A 19508-nucleotide genomic window follows, 5' to 3' on the forward strand; every position below is an offset into this window, starting at 1 on the left:
AAAATGTATGTCAGGGCACAATGGTATGCTGCCTGCAACAAATAATTAAATTGTGATGGCTCCTGAGTGCCAAAAAAGCCAACATACAAAAGAGCCTGCCTGTTGGAACTCTGCACGATAGGAATAAAAGTCTATACTTAGGTTACACACAAACACAAAGCATTCACTATACAAGCAGAAGGACAAAGCATACCTTCATGTTTGTGCAATCAGTGTTAGTGTGAAAAGTGTCTCTAGAAACGATGCACTATGCTCACAGGTCTCCCTTGTGTGATCAGAAATGCTGATTGCCCCAGGGTTCCTGATCACATGTACTGCCTCACACACAACTGTACACCCATAGACCCCTTTCACACTAATGCTGAACAAATCGAAGCTGAGGGGAGATCAGCAGGTGTGCCCATGTCAAGGGCATACCAGCACGCATGATCTCTCTTCCCCTTTGTGCATTCAGTTACAAGGGGGTGATGACTATCTTGCAGAGGTCTTTTCTGTTGCCTGCTTCCAGTTGGCCTCTGCTGGGAGGATGAGAAGTCTATCCTATCTCTGTATCTGGTGTGGTTCAGCTCACCTGAGCACTCCAGATCCAGAGATGTAGAAGCACTTACTCTTGGAGGGGGTTCTCGACTCTAAGTTTGTCGCCTTCCAATCATGAAGTTTGCCTGAGGGAAGGAGGGCAACGCTCACTTATCTTTCCTCGTGTGAGCATGCCACCAGTTTCGATGCAACAAAAGTGTGACCCACTTTTTATCAGAAAATTTGGGGCCACTGCCCTGGACCTTCTATGTCTTATTTCTCACGACCCTCTTGCCCCTTCCCACCTGTGTCTTCTAATTGCAATGCTCCTGTCCCTAGATCAGCTTCCTCCTGCCCACCACGACATTCCCTTCTCCTCAAACCTTTCATCTATGGCACATTTAGTTATCTCTTCTCTGTAGTCCTGCATCTCCATTGTTGAGAGCTCTCCTCTCATTCTGCACCATGTTTATTATTCATTTTCTTTTCAACATTATAACCCCACCGAGCAAGCACCATGTCACGTTTGTGTTAAACAGTTGAAAATAAATAATGAACAGCTACAAATCAAGCTATTTACATACATGCAATTATCACAGCAACCCTCTTAAGATTTTACACATACTCCAAGATCCGGGTTTCCTCTGTTCTCTCACACACCTAAAAGTTCAGGAGGCTGAAAAAGTACAGATTGGGAGGGGAGAGAAGAAATTGTTGGTGGTTTGTCCTAAACTGTATTGAGACTCCAGTTATGCCCCCATGGGTTGGCATTGTGAGTGGGGAAAACCTTGGCCTGAATAGCACAGGCCTCCGCTGTGTGTTGCCATGGCAACCTCACCAGGTCTTTCTGCAGCAGAGGCTGTAGCAAATGCGCCAAGAGCCCAATTTGCAGCCACCCCATCACTGCAACTGAGTCATGGGCACAAACTTCTGTGTGGAAGCCCAGAGGCATATTAAAATGTAGGGATGAAGTAGGAGTTTTTTGGTGGGGTGGGGAGGCAGGAATTTGATTCAGTTGTTTGGGAGCTTGCCTTATGCCAACTCTGCATGAGCCAGCAGTAGCACAATCTGCTCTGTCTATATTTACCATGTACATTTCACAACCTCAGCTCTCTCTCCCCCCCCCCCATACACCCACCAACAAAGACACGTTTCATAGACCACAAGGGACTAGTAACAGCTGTATACTAATATACCTCTGCAAAGAAAAAAACCTCACATACATAGGGACATTTAGCAATATAATGAAAGGCAGTATATGAATTCTAACAATAATAATTATTATAATTAAATATTCTTTACAATTAAGCCATTTTAGCTGATTCATAATGTACGTTTCAGCAAATTCATATCTGCATATTTGAACAAGCACATGTGGTGCTCTTTTCAGTAACTGCTATACGCTTGTGAAACTAATTTCTTGTGGCGAGCCATCAATACCTGAGCTTTATATTTTCCAGAAGTACTATAAAACTTTGGCTTGAAATAGCATTCTGTGGCTAGGAATAAGCAGGTATTAGTAAAACTATTTTTTTGTGGTTTTTGTTTTGTTTTTATTTGTTTCACTATTACTGCACAGTGGCCTGGTTTGCACATCACACTTAGTCAAACTTTGCCTTAGTCCAAACTTTTTTCAAAGAGGGCCAGATTTGATGAAGTGAAGGACCGACCAAAGGGCCAATCAAAATTGTTCACCTTTTTTAAGGATTGAAGTTGTTGAGCCTTTTTTTAGGATTGGCAAAGCAAAGTTTTTTAAGGATTTTAGGGAGCTGCTGCAGGGGCCGGATTAAACCAACCAGGAGGCCAGATTAGTGGAAATGTAGGAGTGTATGGACTTGTAGGAGTCTATGGAAGCTCACATTTGTTTTGCTCCAAACCCAGCCTTTTTGCTCCTGCACCACACTGACACCGCATGTCTTCCGAACCTGGGCTAAGTCTCATTAGAATCATATAAACCACCAGCACTCCAGACTTCTCCAGCTGCTGTATGCTCTATTAATTTACCTGAAGCAGCCTGTACTGAGCTAGCTTTTGAAACAGGATGTGCTCAGTAAACTAATCATGATTGTTTGAAAAAGGTACATTTAAAAGAAACTTTGGCATCCTTTGCCCATCTGCAAGGATTTCCATGGGTGCGCACTGTGGTCAAAATGCATTTTCTACAACCTAGAGACTGAGGCAAGTAGGAAGAAATATGAAGAAGAGGAACTCTATTGCATCCATGAGCTCATGAAGAAATATTTTTAAAGCCATCCCAAACATCTCCCCAAAAGCCAGAATAAGAGTTAGTTGGGTTAGGCTATTTGTATTGGTTAGGGGTTTGGGAGGCAGATTGTTGCTGTTATCGATTTTTGTATCATAATCTTAGAAATTATTGTGATTCACATGGACATTGTTTAATTTGGTTCCGTACTTTTGATGCTTTATTTATTGTTTGTGACTACGTTTTATGTTTGTAATTATGTAAATTTGTAGTGTTGTGTGCCACCTTGAGCGTGGTTTGAACTGTTAACGGAAAGGTGGCATACAAATAAAACTCTGTACGTATGTATGTATGTAGTTTTGCCAAGGCCAGGTGTCAAAAATTAGGAGACTGGCAGTAAAAACTAGGGCCACTTTGATGTAGGCCCTCAGAGAATCACAGACCTGTAGGCTCTTATGTGGAAGAAATGGAAGATCTCCTCCGAATCAGTCCCTTGCTAGCTAGCTAGCTCTAGAGCTGATGAGGGGTTACAGGCTGGATGATGGAGAGTTAAAATAAAAAGCCACTACTCTTTCCTTCACTATCCTTTGTCACATATCTTCTCTGGATGGCTCTTTTCTCTCTCTCTTTACTTACTTTCGTTGTTTCCTCCCCCCCCAAAAAACCCCCTACATACTCCGGACTCCTACACTAGGACAAAAAAGAGTGCTTTGCTGATAGCCACTAAGAAGTGATAAAACTAGGTAGCACTTCACATTGCAGGTTGGGAATCACCTGATCAACATGTAGTCTGAAATAAACAGACACAGGGTCAAGCACATTGGTCTGTGTTTCAGCGTTAAGTGTGGACCAAGTACGGTATATGTGATAGTGAACATCTCACTAGCTATACTAGATAGGGTTAAGTTGTGAGAATGCAACAAATCTGACAGTATTTTTGGACAGTAGAACTTTAAGGTGTGGGAGGAGGACACACAGTTGCACATGAGGCAATAAGAAGAAAAACAACAACAGGACTCTGCGTATCTTTATATAATTTGCATGCAAGAGATAAGGCACATGTGGAAGGACCATGTAATGCAGACGATACTGAAGTTTTGATGGATGCATGAGTCATACAGGCAGAAGGTGAGCTGCATGTAGATGATTGGAGGGTGTTGTAATAATTATGTAGGGAGAATTAGATTGTTGACAGGATGAGTGGGGGTTATGTACTGATATCATAAAAAAACAAATATAGCAGCCTGCACAATTAAATTCTACTTTGCTTATAAGATTGATAATCATTTTTAGCTCAACAAATGAGCAATTGACATATATTTGTTTTGGGTCCTGAGATGAGAGATTTACATATTTTCCTTCAAGTAATGCACAAGCTGAATGAGAAACACATTTTAACAGCGCTCATACCATGATGCGTTGACCCAGAGTGGCACAGTGACCTAGATGAGGAAGCTGTAGGTTCAAATCCTCCTCTGTATGACCATGCATGTGCTATGTGTACACATGCGTGCATGCATTGTGAGGTTTGTGTGTGCAGGTGGAGATGCCCACTTATGTCTTGGGCATACCCACAACTGGCATGCAACCACAAAATGCTATCCAATGCAGAATGAGGCACTATAGCAATGAGTTTGGGCAATGAGGAACATCTAACTCACAGGCCAAATTAGCCCCAGTCGGACTTGCAGATCACTGCAGGGATTGGGTCCACTCAGGAACTCTTGAGTAGAGCTCCCAAGTGGAGCCAATCCCTGTCAAAAACAGTGTTTCCATGAAGCTGAGGCCAAAAGGAATGCATATGGCTGGTGCAAGCCTGGAAGTGATGATAAAGGCATTCCTGCTAAGTAAAATATTGGGACCTCGCTGGGACTTCAGGAAGGGAGGAAAGGGTTCATCCTCACCCTCCTACACAATCCATTCTCAATGAAAATTATCCTCCCACATTTAGGTTCTGCTTGTTTTAAAATCATGATTGCAAGCATCAGATCATGTTTGGCCGCAAAGGTGCTGCTGACAGCTAAAAGGGGATTGAGTCTGGTAGCATTACATTCCCAAACCTATGTCACCTAGAGAGGATGACATAGGATTGCACCTATAACATCAGGGTGCCTGAGGGGCTTCTGGTGCCTGAGGTGATTGACATGGAGGAGAAGTGAATAGCAAAAGCCCTCAAGCCAGGCTGAAAATAGCATGCTGCCTTCAGTTGCCTCCTCACCCTGAGATTCTGTGGCTTTCCCTGAACTCTTAAAGCTAAATCCCTGAAAATTCAGGTCAAAACCTGAGACTTAATAATCCAAGTCATATCTCAAATGTTCACTCACCAGAATGAGCACATTTTATGGAGGATTTTGAGAAAATGTAACTTGCTACTGCATGCACAAAAGGTCCCTAGCATGGGTGCATGGCTTCTGTGTGCAAAAAAGCAAAGTACACATCTCCTGCAGCACTCAGAAAGGAAACCTCAAGGACGCCTGGGCCTTTTATGTGGTGGCACCTCAGCTTTTGAACTCTCTCCCAGAGGTTTGCCTTTGTCCTATTGGAACCTGGTAGAAACCTCCTCCTCCAACCCCCTCAGGCTTTTCAGACATGGGTTATTATAATTTAAACGTTACCTGGTTAGGCCTTTGTGCCATTGCAATAACGGTGGTGCATTTTTAGACACTGCAAGATGCTTTGGAAACTTTTGTGCCGCCATATGTCACCAAATAATGAAACAAATAGATAAATAGATAAAAGAAACCTGCTTGGCTTCTATGGCTAGTATCAGAGATCAGCACCTCAGGATGTTCCAGGAGAGGAAACCTAGTTGCATCTAAGGACAAGCAACCGCCACTGGGAGATTTGGAGCCCTTGGTGCTGAAGCCTCTGTGCTGCTGTAACCAGAGGCACCACCTTCTCTTCCCCAAACTCCCCCTCCAACCCCAAGCAGGCAGGCAAATGGCAGCTCAAGCGGCTGCTGCCTGGGCACAGCATGCCTGCATCTCTGGGCAAGGAAGCAACTGACCATGGCAGGCCACCTTGACCACTGGCAGCACCCGCTGGGCAGGCCCAAGCTCATTCCTCAAGGCACCCCGAGACTGGAAGGGGGGGCAGCTGCTCTTTCCGAGGGAGGCTGAGGCCCCCACCTGCAGTGGCATAGCGTGGGGTGTCAGTACCCGGGGCAAGGCAAGTAATTTGCACCCCCTAACCCGTGGATTTTAGTAGGGGCAGAGAGCTGCGAGTGCGAGCGCGCCCCCCCAGATGTTGCGCCCGGTGCTGCCAGCCCCCCCTGCACCCCCCACGCTACGCCACTGCCCACCTGCTCCCTCCAGGTGCTGCACTGGGGGCAGGTAGGCCCACCCTGCTTGGCTGGGCTGGCCCTGGCCTGCCTGGCAAGAAGGCCTCTCCTGGTAGGGCTGTTGGGAGAGACTCCCTCGCCTGAAATCTTGGAGAGCCGCTGCCAGTCCGTGTGGGCAATACGGAGCAAGATGGCCTCATGGTGCGGCTGCTCTTCCCGTCGGGAAAAGCGGCTGAGGGAGAAGCAGCTGCCGCAGCCTCCGCTCTCGCTCCGGGAACTACCCGCCAGCGCCAACCGGGGAAAGCGGCAGCCGCAGCGACGCCTCACGCCCGCTGGGCCCCGTGGCGGAGCCGAGCCGGTGCCTGCCTGCTGTCGCCTGGGCTGCCTCACCCGACCCCCCTCGCCGCCGCTCAGGTCCGCGCAATCTCTCGCTCGCTCTCCGGGCCTCGGCGGGGAAGGCTTGCCGGCAGACGCAGCCGGGGCGAGGGACCCTGGAAGCCCGGCGCCGGCCAGGCTAGGGCCGCGCGCGGACGGGAAAGGTCACCTGGCTGGGCGCGGAGCGGAGGCCGAGGGGTCGGGCTGCGGCGAAGGGGGCGGGCGAGGGAGGGAGGGAGGGAGGCCGTCCTGGCGCTGCTCGGCCCGCAGGCCGCCCGGGCGGGCCGGACTCACCCAGCACGAAGTAGGGCAGCTCGGTGTTCTCCAGGTCGTCGACCACCACCATCTCCCCCGGGAAATCGTTGCGCACCGAGAAGAGCAGCTTGGGCTCGGAGGCCGACGGGCTGTGCATGATGCTCAGGTCGTTCTCCCGCAGGAAGGGCAGCGCCGACACCGTGATGCTCTTCAGCTTGCACTCCATCTCCTTGGAAGGGTCCCCGTCCGCCTCGGCCGGCCCCGCGGCGGCGGCGGCGGCGGCAGCAGCAGCGGCGGCGGCCCCGGCAGCGGCGGCGGCTGGGAGGCGGCAGCAGCCGTAGCAGCAAGAGAGCAAGATGCAGAGGCGAGCGAAAGCCATCTTGAGCGGGGCGGCGAAGACTCTCCCTGGTCCAGAAGCGGGGCTCTCGGCGCCTGCTGCTGGGCGATGCGACCGGGCTGCGGAGGGGGCGGGCGGGCGGGCGGGCGAGAAGCGAGGGAGGGAGGCTCTTTGTCTGGCGCCGAAAGGGAGCGCAAGGCAGGCGGAGGAGGCGATCACGAAAGCGGGCTCGTCTCCGTTCGCGGCGCCTTCCTCCTCCTTTGCATCTTCTTCGCCGCGCACTCGCGCGCTCAGGCTGCCAGTCGCCACCTGGGTTGTGCGGCGCTGCTGGGGAGGGGAGGGCGATGCACAGCTACATTTGGGGGTGCAAGGAGGCTTCCCTTTTAAAAAAGGAAAAAGTCCCTTCCGTGACCCTGAACGTGCAAGTGAGAGATGCCGCGGGAGAGAAGCCCCGCAGGATCAAAAGTCCAGCATCCTCTTTAGGGGGAACCACGCAGGCAGGGAAGGAGGATAACAGCTTCGCCTGTCCCCCAAGTATTGGCATTCAAAGGTATACTGCCTCTGGAGGCTATGCTTACCTGTTGTGGCTAATAACTGCTTATAAACAATACGGTTTGTGGGGGGGGGGGGATTATCCAACGTGCATCTTTTGAATCCCCGCTGCTATCTCAAAGCACTTTAAAAAAATCCTTTTAACCAAGTGAAAGCTGTTGGTTGTTTTTTTAATGGCTTTACAATTCCATGCATATTAACGGGGAAGAATTCAGCATAAAACGCAAGGGCCTCTGCTTACCTGGGTTGTGTTAATCAAGGGACTTTGCTTTTGGAGGATTTGTTGTTTAGGAAGGTATTGATTCACTAGTGGAGAGTCTCACTGTGAACCTGGAACTCTGAGGAGACAACCCAAGGCCCAAATCAAAATAAGGAAGCTTCCTATGTTATTTTTTCTGATTTGAAACACACCTTTCAACCTTATTGAGCCTTCACAGCAGCTCCCTCAATTAAAATGCTTGCACAAATGAAAGCAATATGAATGTACAGACATCTGTCAACTTACACAGGGGTTACGTTCCAGGAACAGCGTGTTATAAGTCAAAATCGCATATTGTCAAAACACATTGGGTTCAATGGCAGGTGGGGTTGCCAGTCTTCCCCCACCCCAGATGCCTGCACTGTTTCTGTCCCCCCCCCATAATCTTTTTGAAAAGTATTTTACCAAGTGCAAAACGCTGAATAAGCACAAGTTAAATGTGTGCAAGTTGCAAGTTACCTGAATATTGGATTTTCTTGTGAAATCTCCAATCTTATACCCGCTTACCTGAATGAGCCTCACTGATCTCAGTAGGACTTACTTCTGAGTAGACATAGAATTATACAGTTGGAAGCAGCGGCGGAGCAAGCCGATCAGGTACCTGGGGCGGCACGTGCGCTCTGTGCCCGGGGCCAGCCAATGCAGGACGCTCTGCGGGGCCTCTGAGGAGTCTGTCTGCCTCCTCCCACTCAGCTTCCCTGCAGCTGAGAGGGAGGTGGCAGGTGGACCATTTGGGGCAGCGCGGAGCCTGCGGGCACCCAAGCCACCACGTCACTCCCAGGAGAGACGCGTGGCTCGGGTGTGCTGCAGGCCCCGCGGTGAGTTCCGCCAAGCATTTTGTCACCCCCCTCAGTGGTGACACCCGGGATGGCCTGCCCCCACCGCACCCTCTTCCTCCGTCCCTGGTTGGAAGGGATCCTGAGGATCATCTGGTCCAACCCCAAGAATATGCAGCTGTCCCATATTCGGATTGAACCTGCAACCTTGGCCTTATCAGCACCATGCTCTAACCTACTGAGGTATCCAGCCTGACATGTACAAGATCGCACTACAAATGTATCTGCTGATACATGGCTTCTCTGTTCCCCATTTCGTCTTCACAACAATCGCTTGAGGTAGGCTTGGCAGCACAATAGTGACTGGACCAAGCCTACCCAATGTGCTACATCCAGCATACCACCCATTACGCAACAGCTGCTTTCAAGCAGCAGCCGCAATTTCAAATATGCAAAGAATCAGGGTTCACGCACATTACTCAGGAGCAGTGCCGAAAGCCCTCTCTGTTTCAGAATGGGTCTAATGTAAAACCAGATTAAGTTGAAACATACAAAGTCCACCAGATTAATCTATTTTAAAGAAATCCATTCATGATTTCTTTTGGTTGGAGCTAGTATTTGTGAGGGTGCCATTCTACACTTTATACAGAAGAAAGCCCAGATTTACTATCAACAAGAAGCAGGAGGAGGTCATGTCTCCATGGTGAGTCTACCATTGTGTTACATGCATGTGTAAAGCTGTGTCTGTCATAGTCACACTTTACATTTTTTGTATTACACTTAATTAAAAATACAGTGGAACCTTGGGTTGCGAATGTGATCTGTGTGGGAGGCACGTTTGCAACCCGCAGCGTTTGCCCCCCCTTTCCCAGAGTTTTTTTAGGGAGGACAGCACTGCCGGCAGGGATGGAGGAGGCAGGCAGCGGCTGGAGGGTGGCTCCTCCAGTGGGGAAGAGGCGGAAGCTGGACGCGGTGCCTCCCAACTCAGCTGGCCACTTTATGCCACGGTGGCCACAGCAGATGGAGGCTCCAGGCATATGGCGGAGGCGGGTGAGGGCAGCAAGCTGATGCCGGGAGGTGCCGCATCCAGCCTCCGCCGCTTCCCTGGCACCCTCCAGAACTTGGCACCCTGGCACCCTGCACCACTAGCCTCTATGGGTAAGACACCCCTGAGTCTCTCAAATTCAGAAGTAAACTGAGATTTGAATCCAGATCTCCAGGGCAAAAGTCAACACAATACCCATAGGCAGAATGGCTGGAAGTGAAAGTGTGTTTTGCAAAATTTGTTGCACACCTGTCAAAGTGGCCCGGAGGATCTGGCTCATGAGGTTAGAAAAATCTTCCACCTCTGATTTATCCACTTGCCTGGTTCCAGTCCAGGCCCCTCATGATCTCCATTTTATCCAGTCACCTTTGACCTATCCAGCCATGTGTATCCAGCAAAGCCTTTCTGCCTTCCCAAACACTGATTCTACCACCCAGGTTGGATCACGCAGGAAAGGCTTTAGAATCTGAAAGCACTTCGTTTCAAAGCTATAGACTCCACTTTTCTGTTCTTCAAGGGCCTTTACATGCCAGGCAGTAATTCAGCAAAATCTAAGCACAATGAGAAGTTGATTATTCTCCCACTGATGGCCTCAGCAATGGCAATTAGTAGCTAAAAGGAAAGGGCTCTCGGCTGGATCTGGATCTAGGCAAGATAGAATGGTTCCTATGTGGTGCTTCCTCTCCCTGTAATGGCCTCAGCCATCTAGATGTTTATGATGGGAACATGAGGTTCTCGCCAACCCTGCTCTGCACCCTCCTTGAGTGTTTTGCCCGTCTGGAATGTGTTTTTGAACAGCTATAATGCCTCTCGCATGCCTGGATGAAGGGTTGTGTGTGTGTGTGTGTGACTATCTATGTGTAAACCTCTGACTTTTACATGGCTGGGAAGTAGCTTAGTGTTACAAAAAAAAAGAGATACTATTGTTTTGCCTCTGGTCGCAGCCACCTAAAGTATTGAGGCCAATGGAATCATGCCTGAAGCAAGTACAGTGGTACCTCGGGTTACATACGCTTCAGGTTACATACGCTTTAGGTTACAGACTCCGCTAACCCAGAAATAGTGCTTCAGGTTAAGAACTTTGCTTCAGGATAAGAACAGAAATTGTGCTCCGGCGGCGCGGCGGCAGCAGGAGGCCCCATTAGCTAAAGTGGTGCTTCAGGTTAAGAACAGTTTCAGGTTAAGTACGGACCTCCGGAACGAATTAAGTATTTAACCTGAGGTACCACTGTACTGCCATCCCAGCAAGCAAAAAAAAATTTTCGTTGTTCAAATCACTAAGAACATAAGAGGAGCCCGCTGGATCAGACCAAGGGCCCATTGAGTCCAGCATCTTGTTCTCACAATGGCCACATGTCCGGGAAATCATTGAGCAGGATCAGAGCACAAGAGCTCTGTGGTTTCCAGCCTCTTTTAAAGACATCCAAGTCTCTGGCCATCATTGCCTCCTTTGAGTACCATAGTTTAACTATGCACTGTGTGAAGAAGGACTTTCTTTTGTTCATTCTGAATCTCCCAACATTTATTTAACTCCCGAGAAGCTATTGAGAATGCATAACATTGTTTCAAACGTTTGCTGGAAGCACCAAAAATATGAAGGAGCATTTTATCATGCCTGGTGGACTTGTGAAAAAGCTAAAAGTTACTGGATACAAACACATACATTGATACAGCAGATTCTAAAGGTTAATATCCAACTGAAGCCAGAACACTTTCTTTTGAGGCTAATGGGCATACAATTAGAAAAGGATTATGGAAGATTACTCCAATGTAAGATTACTGCGACGAGACTGCTATATGCACAAAGATGGAAAGACAGAGCCTTACACACTATAGAAGATTGGCTGATAAAATTATTGGACTTGGCTGAGATGGTTAAGCTAACATGTTTAATTAGAGAAAAATCATTACTGACATTTGTTAAGGATTGGAAATTTCTTATGGACTTTTTGCATGAAAGAGAAAATGAACTTGTAATATATGGATTTGAAGATTGAAAAAATACTGGTTTATAGAAGGTAGAATGGTTGGATCTTAAAGAATGAATATCATATGTAGCTGCAGAGAGCTGGAAGTCCTTTTATTTTACTCTATCTTTCTATAGTTTCTTTCATTTCCTTTTCTCTTGCTTTCCCCTTCTTTATGTTCAATACCATCTGTACAGAACCCTAGCATGGTAGTCTTTCAGTTTAGTCTTTCATTTCTGACCCTAATAACAATGACTGCTGTATTTCCCTTAGTGCTGGAAAGGTTGCTATAGTGTCACAGGCAGCTTATTGAATTTTCCTTGTGATATCAGCATGTCAGAAGTCCATCTTGTACACCATTTAAAATTAAGCCATCCCTGAGGGACAAGCTTTCACTGTGTGCTTTGTTTTGCATTTGGAGCCTCTGTGCTGCTCCTCTGCAATGTGGGACTGCATACTTCAATTCCTACAATTAAACACACACACACAACATTACCCTGTGGGATAAGGCTGTGACGCTGTGGTCTAAACCACTGAGCCTCTTGGGCTTGCCGATCAGAAGGTCGGCAGTTCCAATCCCCACGACAGGGTGAATTCCCGTTGCCCTGTCCCAGCTCCTGCCATCCTAGCAGTTCGAAAGCATACCGGCACAAGTAGATAAATAAGTACAGCTGCGGTGGGAAGGTAAACGGTGTTTTCATGCACTCTGGCACTTGTCATTGTCCTCCATGCACCAGTAGTGGTTTACGATACGATAATCTTTATTGTCATTGGCCCATACAGAACAACGAAATTGAAAAATCTACATAAAACATTCAAAACCCAACAAGCCTGCTATCCCAGCTATCTCAACCTGATTAGCCCCCTAAAAACTCTGATACCCTATTTTTAATACAATATACTCCCATAGAGACTCCTTACACTGTGTTTAAAACCAAAATCGCATTTGGGTAGAAACTGTTTCTCAGGCGGCTAGTCCTAGTCTTTATAACCCTGTACCTTCTTTCAGAAGGCAGAAGCTGAAAGAGATCATTTTCGGGGTGCGCACTATCCTGCGCTATCTCTGCAGCTTTCTTATGGCACCTGGAAGCATAGATTTAATCCAAGGTGGGAAGAATGCACCCAATTATTCTCTCCGCAGTCTTTACAACCCAGGACAGCATTGTTTTTCCCCTCACTGTGCAGCTCCCAAACCACACACACAGACCACAAGTTAATACACTCTCCACAGTACAATGGTAAAATGCCATCAACAGGTCCTTTGAAAGATTGTTTTTCCGGAGGATTCTCAGAAAATATAACCTCTGAGAATCATGCTGGCCACATGACCCGGAAAACTGTCTGTGGACAAATGCCGGCTCCCTCAGCCTGAAAGCGAGATGAGCGCCGCAACATCATAGTCACCTTTGACTGGACTTAACCATCCAAGGGTCCTTTACTTTTACCTTTTATTCCCTGGTACCAAAGCCATTTCCCCACATTTGAAATCAGAACAAGAGCTTTCATGCGCATGCCCATTACTGAAGGAAAGCAGTAGTCTTGACAGGATCCAAAATGAGAATTTTGCAATTCATTTATTTGTTTGGAACTCTTTCATTTCAACAAAAAATAGCAAAACTCAAAAACAGCACGCAATTCTGTAGTGGTGACTATTTCTTGTTCCAGTCAAAACTGTGTTCTTAAAAGGTACTGCCAGCTGGAAGCCTGATCAATTTTTAACACACATAAATGAGTTAGTAGTTTGGGCACACCTGCCATTACTGCCTCCTGCCAATTATTGTCCTTTTAAAACCAAATGCTCCGGTAATAATAATTTTTAAAAGCTTCTGTCTCCGTCACTATGTGAAAAGGCCTACAAAAGTGATAAAGAAATTGACAGCTGTCAACACGGGAAAATGTCACAATATGGCTTTTAATCTATTCAAGGCTTTTCATGCTTTTCTGATACTGCAAGGGGTGGGGGCATCCCAGGCTCCAACATTATCATTCTCAAGGCAGAAATGCCCAGTGAATCTCTGGGGAAGGGTCTGTAAACTCTCTGAAGCATTCCAAAAATCAATAGGACTAAACAAATGTATACCCACTGAGGATTCATGGAATCCTGATAGCCAGTGTGGTGTAGTGGTTAAGAGCGGTAGACTCGTAATCTGGGGAACCGGGTTCGCTTCCCCGCTCCTCCACATGCAGCTGCTGGGTGACCTTGGGCCAGTGACAACATCTTTGAAGTCTCTCAGTCCCACTCACCTCACAGTGTTTGTTGTGGGAGAGGAAGGGAAAGGAGAATGTTAGCCGCTTTGAGACTCCTTCGGGTAGTGATAAAGCGGGATATCAAATCCAAACTCCTCCTCCTCCTCTTCTTCTTCTTTTGTGGTGTTTGCAGCCCAATCAGAAACACATGTTTTGCTAGACAAGCACAGAGGCTTCTTAAATTTCCTAGAGAGGACCTTCTGTGTGATGACTTCACCTGCCTCCTCTGGTGGAGAATTCTGTAACAAAGGAGGTAAACTTTTATACAGTGATACTTTGGGTTAAGTACTTAATTCGTTCCGGAGGTCCGTTATTAACCTGAAACTGTTCTTAACCTGAAGCACCATTTTAGCTAATGGGGCCTCCTGCTGCTGCTGCGCCACTGCTGCGTGATTTCTGTTCTCATCCTGAAGCAAAGTTCTTAACCTGAAGCACTATTTCTGGGTTAGCAGAGTCTGTAACCTGAAGCGTATGTAACCTGAGGTACCACTGTACTTCCTCCTGCCTCTGAGGAGACTCTTTTCCTACCATGCTTCCAAGCTAAGCAGATGTGTTTTGCTGAAGCTTCTGCTTTTAGCAATGTTTGTTGACACTATGAACAGAATATAATTTTTTAATTAAAAGTATTTTAGCAACAGCGAATTTATCTAGTGGGCATCACAACATCCTGTGATCAAGATTTTCACATGTCGAACAAACTACTTCCTTTTGTCTTCCCTGAACCAGCTGCCACTCAGTTTCTTTCAGTGACTCTGCAGGCTGGCAGGGAGAGCAGAATTATCTTGTTCCATATTATTCCCAGTTTTATCAACCTGTTTCATTTTTTCCTAAGCCCAAAAGCCTAGTGAATCACACAGAATAAAGTTCTCAATTGCTGGACTTTGCTGAAGTCATCTCACTGGTTAGACTTCATGATATTGTTATGAAAGTTGGGTGCCACCCCCACTCTGCAAGTTTCCAGGGGGTTCCAGTCACTCACCCAGGGTCTGTGTTGCTTTGGAGAATTGAGACATGGCAGAGACTGTCGTAGTTTATTCACCTATTTACACCTTCAGTCTGCATTGAGGGAGTCCAGATCTTGCAGCACAGTTATTTCATGAGGGGCTTGTCACCCACAGTAGTGAAGCCATGGAGTCCAAGACATCTCTCCCAGCCAGCCTTCCACCAAACTGCCCAAGATGAATCTTTCTGTTTTTGTTTTCCCATTCTTCCCAGCACACCTTGCTAAATACTCTCTTTCCTGTCACTTCGAACCCACACCCCATCACCATGGCAACCTCTGTCAGCCCAAGCTCTCCAATAGGCCATCAACCCTTTTGTCATGTTCATGCCTCTATCCCAGGTGAGGCCCTGGCTTGGAAAGTGGCCTGTACTTTCCCACTGACCACTAATCTTCTCTTCAATACTCCAGATAATCAAAATCCTACCATTTATTAATTTATAGGTTTTAGGGGGGTCCCCCCAGAATCTGTAGGTAAAGGTAAAGGACCCCTGGGTGGTTAAAGGTAAAGGGACCCCTGACCGTTAGGTCCAGTCATGGATGACTCTGGGGTTGCAGCACTCATCTTGCTTTATTGGCTGAGGGAGCCGGGTCATGTGGCCAGCATGACTAAGCTGGCGAACTGTTTCTGGTGAACCAGAGCAGCGCACGAAAAAGTCGTTTACCTTCCCGCCAGAGCGGTACCTATTTATCTACTTGCACTTTGACGTGCTTTCGAACTGCTAGGTGAGCAGGGACCGAGCAATGGGAGCTCACACGTTAAAGCAGAGGCAGTTACTCCTTTTAGGCCAAGGGCCTCTGACAGACACATGCCAGCACCAGGTGTGGCCCATAGTGTGGTTAAAATGCACACAGTGAGACACGACACGGGCACCCCCTCCTCCGCTAGTCCATTCAGGTCAGCTAAGAGGGTCTCCCTTCATCCAATGGCCAGTCTGAAGACTGGAAAGAGCCAATCAACATCACCTTCAGAGTGCTGGGGTGCCCCTCCCCAATGCTTTGTCCAATATATATTTGCCAGAGCTGCCAAAATTGGTGGGGGCAGAGAAAAAATTGCTTGGGAGAGGCTGACCAGGCCACCCAACTAAGGATTAACCACCTGCAGCTCTTCATATAGTGCAAAGCCCAGCCTAACCACCAAATGCATAGTTTTGTTCTTTTGCAATGCAAAAACAAAAGCTGTTTGGTTTTTTTCAAATGTTCAAGGAAATTGATATAGTTGCTTTCATTTAGATGATTAATCAGGGAATACGCATAGCCAATGAACAAAGTTTCTGGCAATTGCCTATGGGAGTTCTATAGGTGCGGCTAGGAGCAAAGCTGGTAATTATGCTGCTCCCGTTTTATTTATCTGAATGCATTATTTATGCCTTTTCACAAAGTTCCATTCTTTTAATATACTACTGTGTATTAAAGGGACAACCGTTTGAAATCTAATCAGTTTGAAGACTGAGTTAAGAGTCATTTTAAGCGCCATATTTCTCAGTGGGAGCCCCAGTCAATTCCCCACCCCCCCACCCCCCAGTATGCTTTTTGGAGGAAATGTTTGGCTTTCTGTTACTGATTTGCAGATCCATTCAAATAACATTGGGCTTGGTTGGGGGATATAATAGAATTTTGTGCATGGGACAATTTAGTGGCACACAGTCATTGCTGTTCTGCTTTAAGCTGCGAGTGGAAAAGCAGACTTCTGGAATCCAAATAAATAACATTCTAGAGCCATTTGATCAGTTCCCCTTTTTCCCAACCCCAAATAATAATAATATAATAATAATACCTTTATTGTCAATGTACAACCTGTGTACAGTGAAATTAACCGAGCCTCCCCCTCCCCACAAACACTCAGTCTCTTTGCACTCTGTGTGCTTGTCGCACAACACACCAACCCCAAAAGTATGCATAAGTAGGTGAAGTCCGTACCTCGCACCACATTGTGCAAACACATCCATACACATATTATTCCAAACAAAACACACCCTTCTTGGGAGCTCAAAGCCGCAGCGTATGAAAGCGCCACCATCTTGTGTGTACTGAGGCATTGGGGGGGGGGGATTTTCATTGGAACCAAGTTGGGGGGGGTAAAGGTCAAATACTCCTCCCTCCGCTGGCAAACATAATTGTTCCCCCCTCACCCATGGCAATTTAAGGGGGTGGGGAGAGAAAATACTCTGGTGTATTAGGAAAATGCCCAGTTAACGTGATAGACTGATTCTTAAAGGTAAAGGTACGTCTGACCGTTAGGTCCAGTCGCAGACGACTCTGGGGTTGCGCGCTCATCTCGCTCTATAGGCCGATGGAGCCGGTGTTTGTCCGCAGACAGCTTCCGGGTCATGTGGCCAGCATGACTAAGCCGCTTCTGGTGAACCAGAGCAGCGCACAGAAACGCCGTTGACCTTCCTGCCGGAGTGGTACCTATTTATCTACTTGCACTTGACATGCTTTTGAACTGCTAGGTGGGATGCGGGTGGCGCTGTGGGTTAAACCACAGAGCCTAGGACTTGCCGATCAGAAGGTCGGCGGTTAGAATCCCCGCGATGGGGTGAGCTCCCGTTGCTTGGTCCCTGCTCCTGCCAACCTAGACTGATTCTTAGAGGGATGGAAATAGGAAATAGCTAGAGGCCATTCTCACCCTGCATATACCCTGTACAATGGGTCATCTCTCCCCTCCCCCCTCCCTGCCAGGAAGTTACACAGCTGTGCCACTGGGCATAAAATAAATAAAAGAAGTCAGGTTTTGTGAGGCGGGGGAAACTGAATAGGGGAAACACGGGAGAAGAATGCTTTGATTCCTGTGGTATGCAGATGTCCCATAACAATGGACTGAAAAGAAGCATATTTGCTCCACAAAAAATGTGATGTAGGTGCAAGCGAAAGTGTTTCCTTTCCACAGTAAATGGCCAGTCGTGCTGGCAGCCTTAGACTTAAAATAAGGAGTCATGTTCAGCCTGTTTCTCCCGATGCCAAAGCAAACGGGGCTAGTCATATGATTAATTATGTGTTTTGAATCTCAAAACTAAATACACTTGCTGGGAGAAATTCTCATTGATCTGTTGAATGGAACTTGCATCCAAGTAAGCGTGTTTGAAATCAATTGGAGCCAGAACTGTGAACACTAAACAAAAGGAAAGAAATCCTCTGTTGATCATACCAGCAGGGCCAGTTGGTGCAGGACTCAAATGTGTGTGTGTGGGGGGGCTGGTTCTTTACTGCCAGGACCTGGCAAGGGCTGTGGCCCTTGGGTAACCCTCATACCTACGGGACCGCCTCTCCTGGTATGCCCCACGGAGGACCTTAAGGTCCACAAATAGCAACACCCTAGAGGTCCCGGGCCCTAAGGAAGTTAGATTAGCCTCAACCAGAGTTAGGGCCTTCTCAACACTGGCCCCGGCCTGGTGGAACGCTCTGCCTCATGAGACCAGGGCCCTGAAGGATCTGATTTCTTTCCACAGGGCCTGTAAGACAGAGTTGTTCCGCCTGGCCTTTGGCTTAGAATCAGTTTTATTCCCTCCCCCTCTTTCTTTTTTCCTTTCTCCTCCTGTGAAGAGGCTGCATCTTAATGTTTTAATGTTGTATTTTAATCTTGTTTTTTAAATTGTATTTTAATCAACTTGTTTTTATTATTGGTTGCTAGCTGCCCTGAGCCCGGTCTTGGCTGGGGAGGGCGGGGTATAAATAAAATTATTATTATTATTATTATTATTATTATTATTATTATTATTATCTGATTCTAGGCCTTATATCCCAAATTACGAGGCAGATTGGGGTCATTTGGGAAAGTTCTCACATTTCTGAGTTGGCTCACACCACTAACAAGGGTGGAATCTACGCACATATAAAAAACCATTCTGAAAATGCTTTTTTAAAAAAAGGGTTTTAAAAAAGACATTGAATTTCCCATGAGGCTCACCATCGCCATCTAGTGTCACATTGTATATCGTGCTTAAAACACACTTGAAGCGTTTTATTTGCAGCCGTATAGCTGAGTCGCAGGTGAATCAGAGGCTCTCTTCCGAGTCGCTGCCGAATGAAAGGAAGAGGCGGCAACTCCTGCTGCATAGAGATGCTTGCCTCTTCCTGCTGCTTTTCTCAAATCTCTCTGGGAGCTCTGTGCCGCAGGCTGCTGCAAGAGGATCTTGGAGAAGTTTCAAAAAACAGCAAGAAGAGGCTCAGGGCTGACTTTATTCCCTTCCTCTTAGCAACGCAACTGGATCCCTAGGTGAGTTAGCCTGAAGTTGAACACCAGTGGGAGAAGGCTGGGAGAGAGGAATTATCTGACTGGCACAAACATTCCCACCCCCCTAGGCTCCAATATTCCTCACTTCAGGCCCTCCCCCCATTTTTTGTCCCCCACAAGAGCACTTCTTCTTTTTGTAAATAACTTTTTATTAATTATTTCCAAAAATAATAATCAATAAAATAAAGATACCATCTAACATTTATACTTCTAATAAAAAACCCTACTATTTTACAAACCTTCTTTTGAGGTTCTTTAAACCTCAAGACTTCCTTCCACCTCCTTCTATTGTTTCTTTACATCTTACGTCATTCTCTGCATTTTGTTATCATTTTTATCCACTTGGTACACCTTTACATTCTCTAATTCTTTACTCTACTTACAAGTGCTTAATCTAAACCTGCCAGTGTACCAGTGTGTTTACTGCATTTCTGCACATACACAACAAATTTCCCCCATTCT

General features: G+C 46.9%; 1 protein-coding gene across 2 annotated transcripts in view; it reads right to left on the reverse strand.

The window, feature by feature from the left end:
- The window catches only part of ASTN1 (astrotactin 1), a 215908-nt gene extending 208837 nt beyond the window's left edge, over positions 1-7071 (reverse strand). Inside the window, exon 1 of one of the 2 annotated variants that reach the window (XM_083621545.1) lies at positions 6669-7071. In XM_083621545.1, coding sequence (XP_083477671.1) covers positions 6669-7008 — 340 coding nt within the window. In that variant the 5' untranslated portion in view covers positions 7009-7071. The remainder of the gene's footprint in view (positions 1-6668) is intronic. The other variant, XM_083621546.1, reaches the window with a different exon arrangement.
- Positions 7072-19508: the final 12437 nt, after the last annotated feature.

This window comes from Podarcis filfolensis (assembly GCF_964270895.1).
Source record: "Podarcis filfolensis genome assembly, chromosome: 6".
Classification (NCBI taxonomy): domain Eukaryota; kingdom Metazoa; phylum Chordata; class Lepidosauria; order Squamata; family Lacertidae; genus Podarcis; species Podarcis filfolensis.